Source organism: Polypterus senegalus, chromosome 3, assembly GCF_016835505.1.
Source record: "Polypterus senegalus isolate Bchr_013 chromosome 3, ASM1683550v1, whole genome shotgun sequence".
Taxonomy (NCBI): domain Eukaryota; kingdom Metazoa; phylum Chordata; class Cladistia; order Polypteriformes; family Polypteridae; genus Polypterus; species Polypterus senegalus.
In genome coordinates this window covers 179,613,853-179,626,883 of record NC_053156.1, presented here as the reverse complement: position 1 = coordinate 179,626,883, position 13,031 = coordinate 179,613,853, and the positions used below count along the sequence as shown (strand labels likewise).

Below are 13,031 nucleotides of genomic sequence, written 5' to 3'. Positions count from 1 at the left end.
ACAGTCACATTGCTAACCCAGAGAGCAAATATTAATATGCATAGTATGCATATGGCTCTTTGGAATAGACATCATTTGCATTTTACCAACAAAATCCACAATAGTGAACATCATCAGACACCGTTCAATAGCAGTCCTGAGGGGTCGAGAAAGTGTAAATGATCTCATAAGATAGCTGCAGACCCACTGACTACTTTGTAGGCAAGCATCAAGGATATGAAATTAATACATGCTGCTACAGGAAGCCAGTGCAGTGATCTGAAGAGTGGAATGGCACGTGCCTGCTTTGGGTAGTTGGATATCAGATGTGCCTTTGTATTTTGAATAATCTGCAGTGGCTTGGTGACACATGCTGGAGTTCCTGACAGCAGAGAGTTGCAGTAGTCCACCTCTGAGAAGAACAGATCCTGGATCAAGAGTTGTTCTACAGTGGGATGCAAAAGTTTGGGCAACCTTGTTAATAGTCATTATTTTCCTGTATAAATCGTTGGTTGTTACGATAAAAAATGTCAGTTAAATATATCATATAGGAGACACACAGTGATATTTGAGAAGTGAAATGAAGTTTATTGGATTTACAGAAAGTGTGCAATAATTGTTCAAACAAAATCAGGCAGGTGCATAAATTTGGGCACCACAAAAAAGAAATGAAATCAATATTTAGTAGATCCGCCTTTTGCAGAAATTACAGCCTCTAAACGCTTCCTGTAGGTTCCAATGAGAGTCTGGATTGTGGTTGAAGGTATTTTGGACCATTCCTCTTTACAAAACATCTCTAGTTCATTCAGGTTTGATGGCTTCCGAGCATGGACAGCTCTCTTTAACTCACACCACAGATTTTCAATTATATTCAGGTCTGGGGACTGAGATGGCCATTCCAGAACGTTGTACTTGTTCCTCTGCATGAATGCCTTAGTGGATTTTGAGCAGTGTTTCGAGTCGTTGTCTTGTTGAAAGATCCAGCCCCGGCGCAGCTTCAGCTTTGTCACTGATTCCTGGACATTGGTCTCCAGAATCTGCTGATACTGAGTGGAATCCATGCGCCCCTCAACTTTGACAAGATTCCCAGTCCCTGCACTGGCCACACAGCCCCACAGCATGATGGAACCACCACCATATTTTACTGTAGGTAGCAGGTGTTTTTCTTGGAATGCTGTGTTCTTTTTCCTCCATGCATAATGCCCCTTGTTATGCCCAAATAACTCAATTTTAGTTTCATCAGTCCACAGCACCTTATTCCAAAATGAAGCTGGCTTGTCCAAATGTGCTTGAGCATACCTCAAGCTGCTCTGTTTGTGCTGTGGGCGGAGAAAAGGCTTCCTCTGCATCACTCTCGCATACAGCATCTCCTTGTGTAAAGTGCGCCGAATGGTTGAACGATGCACAGTGACTCCATCTGCTGCAAGATGATGTTGTAGGTCTATGGTGCTGGTCTGTGGGTTGACTCTGACTGTTCTCACCATTCGTCGCTTCTGTCTATCTGAAATCTTTCTTGGTCTGCCACTTCGAGCCTTAACTTGAACTGAGCCTGTGGTCTTCCATTTCCTCAATATGTTCCTAACTGTGGAAACAGACAGCTTAAATCTCTGGGACAGCTTTCTGTATCCTTCCCTAAACCATGATGGTGAACAATCTTTGCCTTCAGGTCATTTGAGAGTTGTTTTGTGACCCCCATGTTGCTACTCTTCAGAGAAAATTAAAGGAGGAGGGAAACTTACAATTGACCCCCTTAAATACTCTTTCTCATTATAGGATTCACCTGTGTATGTAGGTCAGGGGTCACTGAGCTTACCAAGCCAATTTGAGTTCCAATAATTAGTTCTAAAAGTTTTGGAATCAATAAAATGACAACGGTGCCCAAATTTATGCACCTGCCTGATTTTGTTTGAACAATTATTGCACACTTTCTGTAAATCCAATAAACTTCATTTCACTTCTCAAATATCACTGTGTGTGTCTCCTATATGATATATTTAACTGACATTTTTTATCATAACCAACGATTTATACAGGAAAATAATGACTATTAACAAGGTTGCCCAAACTTTTGCATCCCACTGTACATACTCTGTCAGATACAGTCCGATTTTGTGGATATTGTACAGAGTGAATCTGCAAGACTGACAGACAATAGTAACATGGTCCTTGAAGGAGAGGTGGTAATGAAATAACCACCCTGTGATTGTGTACCGACTTGGCAGATGTTAGTGATAATGATCCGAGCTGTACAGAGATACGAGTGCTAAATAGTTGGACAAGCTGGGATAAAAAGAAGGTCCATCGTTGACAGGTTGAGCTGGAGATGGTGATCCTTCAGACAGGTTGCAATGTCAATGAGATATGCAGAGATTCTAGCTGATACCATGTGGTCCTCTAGAGGAAAAGACCAGTATAACTGTATCATCAGCATAACACTGATTAGATAAATCATAAGATAATAATGCCTAGTGAAAAGGTGTATAGGGAAAAGAAGAGATGGCCAACAGTTGTTTGTGCAACCCCCAAGCTCAACTGGTACGACCAATGAAAACTCGCCATGCCAGGACAAATGACAGGATCTGTCCAAGAGGTAGGGCTGAAACCACCCAAAGGAAGTCCCAGTGATGCCATGGTAAGTGAGGGTGGCAAAGAGTATCTGATGGTTAACATGTTAACATTATTTTCTTCTGAATGAGCCTTACTTGTCAAATATTTTCCTGGAAATTCACCATGCAGCCTGCTTAGATGAACATTTTTTTATCTTAGATGTACATTTAAGATAATTGCACCATTTTAAATCAGTCAAAACTAGCTCAGTTACTCCTTCCCTATTGACTTCAATACAATTTTCAGCGCACAAGTAGTTCAGGAACATTTCTGCCATTTTGCAGAACTCACGGTGAAACGAACTCTGCAAGGTTCACTCATCACTAATTATAATCCACAATTTACCTGATCCAATTATAAAAGTATACGCTAGATTAGATTAACTTTAGGAACAAAAAATACCCTTTTAAAGGCTGGCACACACTCCCCTCTGCAGCTCTATTACAGAATAATTTCATATTTCAGCCTTCCTTAACTTACAAAGGATTTAAGTCATGGAATTCAGAAAGTATCTTAAACTTTAATGTTCTTTATATTGACTGTGCGTTCCTCTCCTTTGATCAACCCTGTACTAAATATCATGGAATTGTTTCCAAACATTTTTTTCCATTTATATGCAAGAATCTTTATGTCTTCAGACAGTGAAATTGAAATGGGCAGTGAATCTGCAGGTGATTCTGATGAATTCGAAAGTGACACTCACATTTGGGTTTCTGTTGACCCCGCTTCAAATAAACCAGCACCACCTTGTTTTGTTTTTTTCTAGTGCACTCAGGAATAAAACTGAATGTTGACAGCCAAGATTCACTTACTTAAAGGAATTTCTTGATGATGACAAAATCAAAAGAACTGTTGTTGAGACAAACTATTATACTCAACAGTGTCTGTGAAATGACCATACATCTAAGTAGCTTCCCGTTCAAAGATATACCACACAAAAGACATATTTTGAAAGTATATACAGTATTAGCAGAAGCAAAATCATCATTATTATTATTCATTATTATTTGGATCATTATTATACTTTACACTTTTGAGTTGTACTTTTAGTGTTTTGCAAGTTTTACAGTAGAAAGATGAGATTTAACGAAAATGCAGTTTTTCACGCCAAAAATGCAATGCTTTTTACATGTTATTTTGAGAAACAATATTAACGCAATATAATAATATTGTTTACTCTGTAAATCACCTTTTTTATTGCTGGAATCTTTTGTTAATGGGGCCATATCAAATAGATTAATTTATAGACTACAGTATTTCATTGAAATGGCCTTACACATGCAGATACTTATACCTTCAAAAAACAGTGAACATGAAACACATGTAAAATGCCCCATTAAACCTTTATAGAAATAGATGCTATGATTTCCAGAAAATTTATTTTTATTATGCATAAACAAAAATCATAATTAGTATATAATATACATACTTGGAATTGTCCTGAATATATTCCTCCACAATCAGTGCATCTCTATGTTCCTCAGGAAGATGTTTTTGAATGCAAAAAATAATTCTCTTCAATGTAGTATCTTTAGTATGCAGTTCAAGTTCAGAAGACTGAAATCTAAGGTGAACAGATACAGAAAAATGCCACAGAATGATTTAAATTTTATACTAAATAGGTCTATGAGAAATAAAAATCTCTGAATCTGTGATTTGGTATAAGTGAAGAAAACAGTATAGTGCAGAGTTTTTCATTATTGCATATTTTATACAAAGAATGCAATCATATTTTTTCTAATATTTGATAAAAAGGAACTTACTGAAACAAATAACATAAAATTATATTTACACTGTGAGTGGAAAAAAAACACACCAAAATGTTTTTCATCACATCTTCAACAATAGTTGGCCGATTTTGATAAAATTTGAACATTGTATAAACTTGTGAGTAATTAATACAACTGTTGTTGGAAAACATATTACATACACTTTGTATCAAACATTAAGTAAATCAGCCGACTATTGTTGAAGATGTGATGAAAAACATTTTGGTGTGTTTTTTTTTCCACTCACAGTGTATATATTAAAGTTACAAATGCCCAATTGTCTGTATGAAAAGAAATTGCCTTTTTTAATTACCTTAATATACAAAAGGATTAAAAAGTTAATATAAAGTAACAATGTTAAAATATAGTTGGGAATACAGCCATAAAAGTAAAACAACCCAATCCAACCCACCTCACCCCATTCTGCCTGAGCCAAGGGGAAAATATTGTAGAATAAATTCTTCCCAGAAAAAACAGATGGGGAACTACCGACATTCTGTGCCAATATTGCAAATGACACTAGCACTGAAGAAACACTTGATCATGGGGCAGCAGCACACTAGGATATGAATAACTGAGCTGAAGACTGATTTGCTAGGCCCCAGTAATCTGTGATGCAGACAGTCTGGGATTAATTAAATAAAAGAAAAAAAAAATTGTAAACTGACAACTTTGGGGGCCTTCTAACATGAAGCAAGACACAGTCTGGCTGCCAGAGTATCAACACAGAATAATTTACGTTGGTGAGAATTAAAAGGTAGCTTTGAGAGTTCTGCATTGACAGTTGTAAAAGAACTATATGAAGAGTGAAAAGAAAATAGAGAGATATACACAAGGCCAAAAGAAAAAATAGGAAAGCAATGGAGAAAAATGTCAAGCATACCACCAATGGGACAACAATTAATACCTTGGTGAGGTCCATTAGTTTATGCTTATGGGGAAATATGTTAAAGCTGATGAAGCATTTTAAGTTGGGTGTAATCTGCAGTTACTTTTGAAATCTTACATACTCACAAAAGTCCTGAAGAGTTTTTTAAAAAAAAGTGGACATCAGACAGGATATTATTTAAGTAATGGAGGACATTATCCACATAAACACAATATATGATGGGAAATTTAAAACAGTAATAGCAGATATTAAGGTGGGGGGCAAGAGGTTTGAAAGATAATTTAAAAATCAAAGAGGGTAGAGGGCAATCCTGCCTGGTTCCTCTAATAATACAATAATAAATAATATAAACTAAATAATAAAGATATTGGTTGGGAGGAGTGAAGAGGGTTAAGAGTAAGGATTACTAGTGAGTAAACAACTTTACAAAAACATTATGAAAGCTCAGTCTGTACATGTCAAGCTATAAAAAAAAGTTAAGTGGAACAGGTTTCACGCATCTGCTAACTTGTTAACTATACAACTGGACTATGGACGATGGATTTTGTTTACAAATGATCCGAAATTTTTGGTGAGTATATGGACACACACACACAGTAATCCCTCCTCGATCGCGTGGGTTGCGTTCCAGACCCCCCCGCGATAGGTGAAAATCCGCGAAGTAGAAAGCATATGTTTGTATGGTTATTTTTATATATTTTAAGCCCTTATAGACTCTCCAACCCTGTTAACATTATTAGAGCCCTCTAGACATGAAATAACACCCTTTAGTCAAACGTTTAAACTGTGCTCTATTACAAGACAGAGATGGTAGTTCTTTCTCACAATTAAAAGAATGCAAACATATCTTATCTTCAAAGGAGCGCCATCAGGAGCAGAGAATGTCAGAGAGAGCGCTCGCTAAGAAAAGCAAACAATCAAAAAATCAATACGTGCCTTTAAGTATACAGAAGCAACGCGATAAGGCGGCACTTTGTAGAGGAGTGTCCGTGTCCTCTGTGCAAACAGCCCTTCTGCTCACACCCCCTCCGTAAGGCAGAAAGAGTGAGAAAGATAGAGAGAAGCAAACAAGCACCACACGGGAAGCATATCTTATAGCATTGAGGAGTTTTAGTTAATATGTAATACAAGCTCTGATTGGGTAGCTTCTAACTGGGTAATCAAACTGAGGAAGCAAGTAACCTAAATTAAAAGACCCATTGTCCGCATAAAGTGGCGAACCAGCTAAAAATCCGGGATATATATTTAGATGTGCTTACATTTAAAATCCGCAATAGAGTGAAGCGATATAGCGAGGGATTACTATATATATATATATATATATATATATATATATATATATATATATATATATATATACACATACACACACACACACACACACATATATACACACACAAACACCCGGATCTAGATACTGTCTAATAAACAAACCACACGCCGTGACGCTACATGAGAGGCTTCGCCTCTAGCGCGGACGTCCGAGGTTCGATTCCCGAGAGGGGGTGCAGTGAGTGTGTATGCCTCATGAGTCCAGAATTGGGGCAAAACACGTGCCACGAACTGTTTGCATTATTTGACAGTAAAACTATTTCAATATATTCAATATATATATCAGCGCTTCCCGATTCATTATACCCTCGCACCCCCTTGGTCTGAGAACAAACTATGAAAAAATATGAGGTTAACGCAGAAAAACAGATCACCAATTGAAGCTTCATGAATAATTGATACTTTATTCACCATCAATAATTATTTTGGTAAAGCCATACTCAATGTAATCCTCATTCCATGTTCTAATTATTTCGCAACTAGCCATGATTAAATGAACGGTAAAAAAGTAAGAACAAAGCGAGGGTGACTTATCCAGGCAGGCGGATGACAGCTCAATAGCTCGAATTTGGATATAATTAGGTTCTATTTAGTCGACAGAAATATCTTTGGTAGGAATGCAAGTTGAATTTACTCTTTAGATTTCTATGGTGAAGAAAAATTTATGCAATGCTGACTAAATTTAACTTACATTCCTACCAAACATATTTCTGTCGACTAAATAAAAATTACTTATATTTAAAATTTAAATAGAACTTGAACAGATACGATAGTTCATAATACTCACGCAACACTAAGTGTACGTAAGAGCAGGAGTCATCCGTTTTAACAAGCAGCATATTGCACTAATACGAAATGGCCTGCCCATGTAATTATTTAGGAATGGATAAATAAAGATATTGTACAAAAAATGTTTTTCAATTTATATAAATATATCAGCAACACTCATAACAGTGACAAAACAATTACATTGACAATCATGGTATGTTATTTTTAAAATGTTTCCTTTTCTTTTTCATAACTTCTTTAACACATTACTTCTCCACTGCAAAGCGCGGTATTTTGCTAGTAGTAAACTAAATGTAAAAACACTGAATAACACTGAGAAAACCTTGAACAAAGAAAACTAACATTACAAGAGTTTGCACTATAGCTTTACGAACCACTCTCTGTAAATACTTTTTTTAATGAGTTTTAAGCACACGGGAAAAAAATTAACATTTGAAAAATCCATAATTTATACAAAAACTAACCATAAACAACCAAGAAAACCTTGCATGAGTCGAGTTCTGGCATGAAGGAAGTGAGGAGGAGCTGAGTGGAGAGGAGACTACAGTTTTGAGGTAAAGTCTGTGACGATGTGGGTTCGCTGCATGCTCCCATCTTGCTTCCGGGATCCCTTAAGCCCATCACCGTTGGTAATGTTACCGATGAGCACGACAGTGAGCCACTACAATGGAGCAATCGGATGGTGCAAAAAGTGCCAAGTGCTTTTAATAAAATCAACAAAACAATAATCATAAACAAAGTCCAAATTAAATAAAGTGCAATGCTTTCAGAATCCTTCAATATATAAATGATCTCATAAAAACAGAAATGAAGTGGAGGATAAAATCCAATAGAAAAAAAGTCTTCATTAAATACGAGATTAAAACAATGCTCGAAGCAGTCTCTTTAAAAACAAGCCCGGTGCATTCTTTAACTACCTTCTCGGCCTTACTGCCTTCTTGTGCTTTCTCTCACTCTCTCTCTCATGCCACTCACTGCACAGGGAGAGACTGAACACGTGCGGAAATCATCGGTGCATACGAACCGGAAGGGAAACTGGCTTGTTCATCACCCGAGTGTGTGGTCGTGAACAGATGCAAAAGTTTGGCAAACTTTTTGGTCGTAATCCGATTTGTGCATAGTCCGAGATGTTCGTGACCCGAGGTTCCACTGTACCTCTAAAGCCTGAGCAATCATACAAAGTGCCCTAAGCTCCATTTCGCCCACTCAGGTCCACTAGTGAATAGTGTTTTGTGATATAAACTCTGCATAGCATCAAACCTCTATCTAGTCTCCTTGTATATGTACCTCATAGCTAGTAGAATGAATTGCCCACCTCCATTCAAATAACTGACTCCCACAGTGTGTTTAAGATGCATTTCAAGACTCTTGATCTGCAAAGATCTTTCAAATTGATAAAATTTTTAATATCTAAGGTAAGACTAATTAGTCTTGTGTTCCTCTGTTTGGATTAGAGCTTTTCACTTGTAAAGATCAATTTTGTAACCTTGTTCTGAAATACCTGTTTCACAACAGTTCTCAGGCTGATGTTACTCGATTATATTTGGCCTCTTTTGTAAGTCGTTTAGGATAAAAGCACCCAAAACGTACTCTTCTAACAGCTGTCTGGCATAATACCTGAAGGAACATAATTTCAAAAATAACAATCTTATGGTAATGATTTCTTTTTTATTTTAAATGTTTGTGCTTTCAATGTGAGCTTTTCTATGTCAGGTGTACATGGTGTAGAATGTTTACAAAGGATTCAGCACTATTTTATAGGTTAGTGGCTACCACAGTATTAACTGTACATGACATTAAACTTCACTCACCACCAAAAGGCAAGGCTGGGCCACAATTTGTGGCTCATGTACAAAATTTGAAAAAGCTACTAGAGAATATGCATGTGTTCTTCAGAAAAGAAAAAGTAGGAAGAGAAATATTTGAATTGTTTGACAACCTTGTGCTTTCAACAAAAAACCTGGCTAAACTGTGGTCAGCACTGTTCAAGTCATCCAGTTTCATAACTAAAAACTATGTAATTCTACCTTGAATATGTTACTATTCAAAGCCAGTATTTTTTCCTGGATAGCAGTTGGTTATCAGACTTACAATGTATGTAATAATGAAATCTGTACTGCTGTATTTTGGCAGTTGGTGATGCCCTGAAGGAACCACAATAATCTGATGTGAACTGAGACAGGCCAAGCACCACAGTTACATGAAAAAGTTTGGGCACCCTTGCTTAAAATGTCTGTTACTGTGAATAGATAAGTGAGCAAAAGATGAACTGATCACCAAACGGCATACAGATGACACATTTATTTAATATTATAAGGATCCATCCATCCATTTTCTAACCTGCCGAATCCGAATACAGGGTCACGGGGGTCTGCTGGAGCCAATCCCAGCCAACACAGGGCACAAGGCAGGAACAAATCCCAGGCAGGGTGCCAACCCACCGCAGGACACACACAAACATACCCACACACCAAGCACACACTAGGGCCAATTTAGAATCATCAATCCACCTAACCTGCATGTCTTTGGATTGTGGGAGGAAACCGGAGCGCCCGGAGGAAACCCACGCAGACACGGGGAGAACATGCAAACTCCACGATTACATTTTTATTCAGTACTTAGTAACACCCACTTCGGCAAGTATCACAGCCTTTTAGCCAGCTAAGAGTCTTTCAGTTCTTACTTGGTGTATTTTCCCTATTCATCTTTATAAAAGGCTTCCAATTCTGCAACATTCTTGGGCTGTCTTGCATTCACTGCTCTTCTGAGATCTATCCACAGATTTTTAATGATGCTTAAGTCGGGGGACTGTAAGGGCCATGGCAAAACCATAAGCTTATGCCTCTTGAGGTATTCATTGTAGATTTTGAGGTGTGTTTTAGATCATTTCTTGTTATAGGAACCATCCTCTTTTTAAATCTTTTTTCCCCAGATGGTATGAAGTTTGCTTCGACAATTTGCTGGTATTTATTTGAACCCATTCTTTATTTGAATGTCAAGCATTCTCTACCAATGACATTTTCCCTGGGCCACTGGCTGCAACACAAGCCCAAAGAATGATCGATCCAGACCCATGCTTTATAGTTAGAGAGGTGTTCTTATCTTGGTATTCTGCACCCTTGTTTCTCCAAACAAACAGTACCTTTGCACACTGTAGCCAAAAAGTTCTATTTTGACTTCATCAGTCCAGAGCACTTGTTTTCCAAATGCATCCGGCTTGTTTAGATGTTCATGCAAATTTCAGGTGCTGAATCTTGTGGCTAAGATTTAGCAGGGTTTTCTTTTGCTGACTCTACTATTTAGGTCATGTTTCTTCAGGTATTACTGCAAAGTAGAATAGTGCACAACCACTCCAGAGGCTGCTAAATCTTCCTGAGGGTCTTTTGCGGTCAAAGTTTAAGCAATCCAACTAGCAGTTCTTTCACAAGTTTTCTAGGTCTTCCAGACCTCAACTTGACCTCCACTGTTCCTGTTAACTACAATAACATTATGAACTGAGGAAACAGTTACCTGAAAAATGCTTTGCTATTTTCATGCAGCATTCTCTTACATTGTGAGCATCAATTATTTTCTTTTTCAGAGTGCTAGGCAGTTGATTAGAGGAGCCCATGGCTGCTGATATGTGGGACAAGGTCTGAGGAGTCAGAGAATTTATATAGCCTTGTGTTTTTATCACCTTGGATTTTCTAACAATGACTGTAAACAAGCCAAAGATCTGATGAGCTAATGAAGGTCTGAGATCTTAGAAAAAGTTATCCAAGACCCCAAATATCCACCCATCCATTATCCAATCTGCTATATCCTAACTACAGGGTCATGGGGGTCTGCTGGAGCCAATCCCAGCCAACACAGGGTGCAAGGCAGAAAACAAACCCTAGGCAGGGCACCAGCCCATCGCAGATCCCAAATATCTTTGGTGACCAAACTTTTGCATGATGCTCCTTTCCTTTTTTTAACTGTACAAATGTACAAAACAAAAATAATACACTAATCATGGATAAAATGTTGAAAAGAAATGTGTCACACAATAAAATATGCACAATACACAACTGACATTAATATTACAACTGCAATTTTTTACACTGGCAAATCCCCACGCTCATACACATTATGCAAACAAGGCACAAAAGTTATTTACTATAACATAAGAGGTCATACTATGCACCAATTTTTTTTTATTTGTAAAATATTGTCCACTCATCAATTACAAGGAATTTTGATTATAAAAAATATAACATTAAAATAGCTGACAGGTCTTTATGGTGTACTTGAGATGGCCTAGAAATAATTGCATATAATTGGTATTTACTTTTTATTTTAAAATGTTTACAATGAGGGTAAAGGGTTATGGATGTCTTCTAATAAAAGAGAGACAAAGCTTTCCTATGTCCAAGAATGCAAAAAAAGTCCAAGTGAAAATTACCTTAAAGAGATCCCTGGAACACCTCAGATTATTTTGTTCTGTCTTGTTAGCTACTGTACTACTTTATTGTTCCCTTTGTTTATCATTCCTTTTAATAATGAAATATACATTCAACATTTTTTGGAATTTTAAAGTGTTTTTCTTAAGATTGAAATGTAGCATAAGACTTGAACTTGTAATAAAACACAAAAACACAAATGTAATGTTTTTCCATTACCTATTTATTTAGAATTACAGTAAGTTTTTTTTAAATGAGCTTACTCCTTAAGGGTCAAATAATAATAATACCTAATGTCAAATTTTCTCTTGCAAATGCATTTTAATATAATACTTTATATTAAATACTTATATAATATATATGTTATATATATATACTTTGATATAATACATATTTTGAGAATAGACACCACAGCATACCTTGAATTTTTTTCAATTTGATCTTGTGGCGGCCTAGGTAAATCATTATGATCCTGCAGTTGTTTAATGCATTTCAGCACCTAAACCAAAACAAGATTAACATGTAGGAATTTTTAAAAGTTACATCACTGAGTAAAAAGAAATATAAAACAGTAACATATTAAGTATGCATACAAATTGAAGCAATCTAATTAAAATGTTACTTTAAAATGTTTCAAGCATTAAGTGTTTAAAAGAAAATTAACATATTGTATGTATTTCTTTAATAGTTCTAATGTTAGTACCTGTTAATTAAACATTTGCCACAGATATGCCCACCTTTGAAAAAGACTATAGTTTTACTGACTAATTTTACCCTAGTGCTAACTTTAAGTGGTATTAAGTATTTCTTTATGCTGCCAACTTAGAATTACAAAGGTAGTTCAGTTATATAACTTATAACTATTCCCCTTTTCAATCCAAGTTAATGTTGCAACTTCAAAAGACAGCAACCATTTTCCAAAAAATATGCTCAGCAATACAATTATGATCCACTACTTTGTAATCAGTTTGTAAGCGAAAGAAGTATCCATATATTTTCTTGCTATTTCAGGATGCTTACATTCTGAAGTTGTAATCAAGGCTTTTGAAACAGTTTGAAAAAGAGTAAAACAGGCTTTTCTTTATCAAGTATGAGTTTTAATGAAAGATTACAAAGACAGAAAACCAGCAATACCCAGTGAATGCATGATTTAATCTCTTATGTATATTTCTCTTCTAGTTCACCCGGCTTCCACTTCAAAACCGGTCCCCCCCACACGCAGCCTACACGGCATTTCTCAATTCC

General features: G+C 36.6%; 1 protein-coding gene across 7 annotated transcripts in view; it reads right to left on the bottom strand.

Annotated features, from left to right (window-relative positions):
- Positions 1–13,031, bottom strand: part of LOC120525720 (endoplasmic reticulum membrane-associated RNA degradation protein-like) — a 109,334-nt gene that overhangs the window by 30,144 nt on the left and 66,159 nt on the right. For all 7 annotated transcript variants that reach the window (XM_039748258.1, XM_039748262.1, XM_039748263.1 and 4 more), the window contains 2 exons: positions 12,206–12,285; positions 4,016–4,150 (listed from right to left, as the gene is read on the bottom strand). In XM_039748258.1, coding sequence (XP_039604192.1) covers positions 4,016–4,150; positions 12,206–12,285 — 215 coding nt within the window. The remainder of the gene's footprint in view (positions 1–4,015; positions 4,151–12,205; positions 12,286–13,031) is intronic.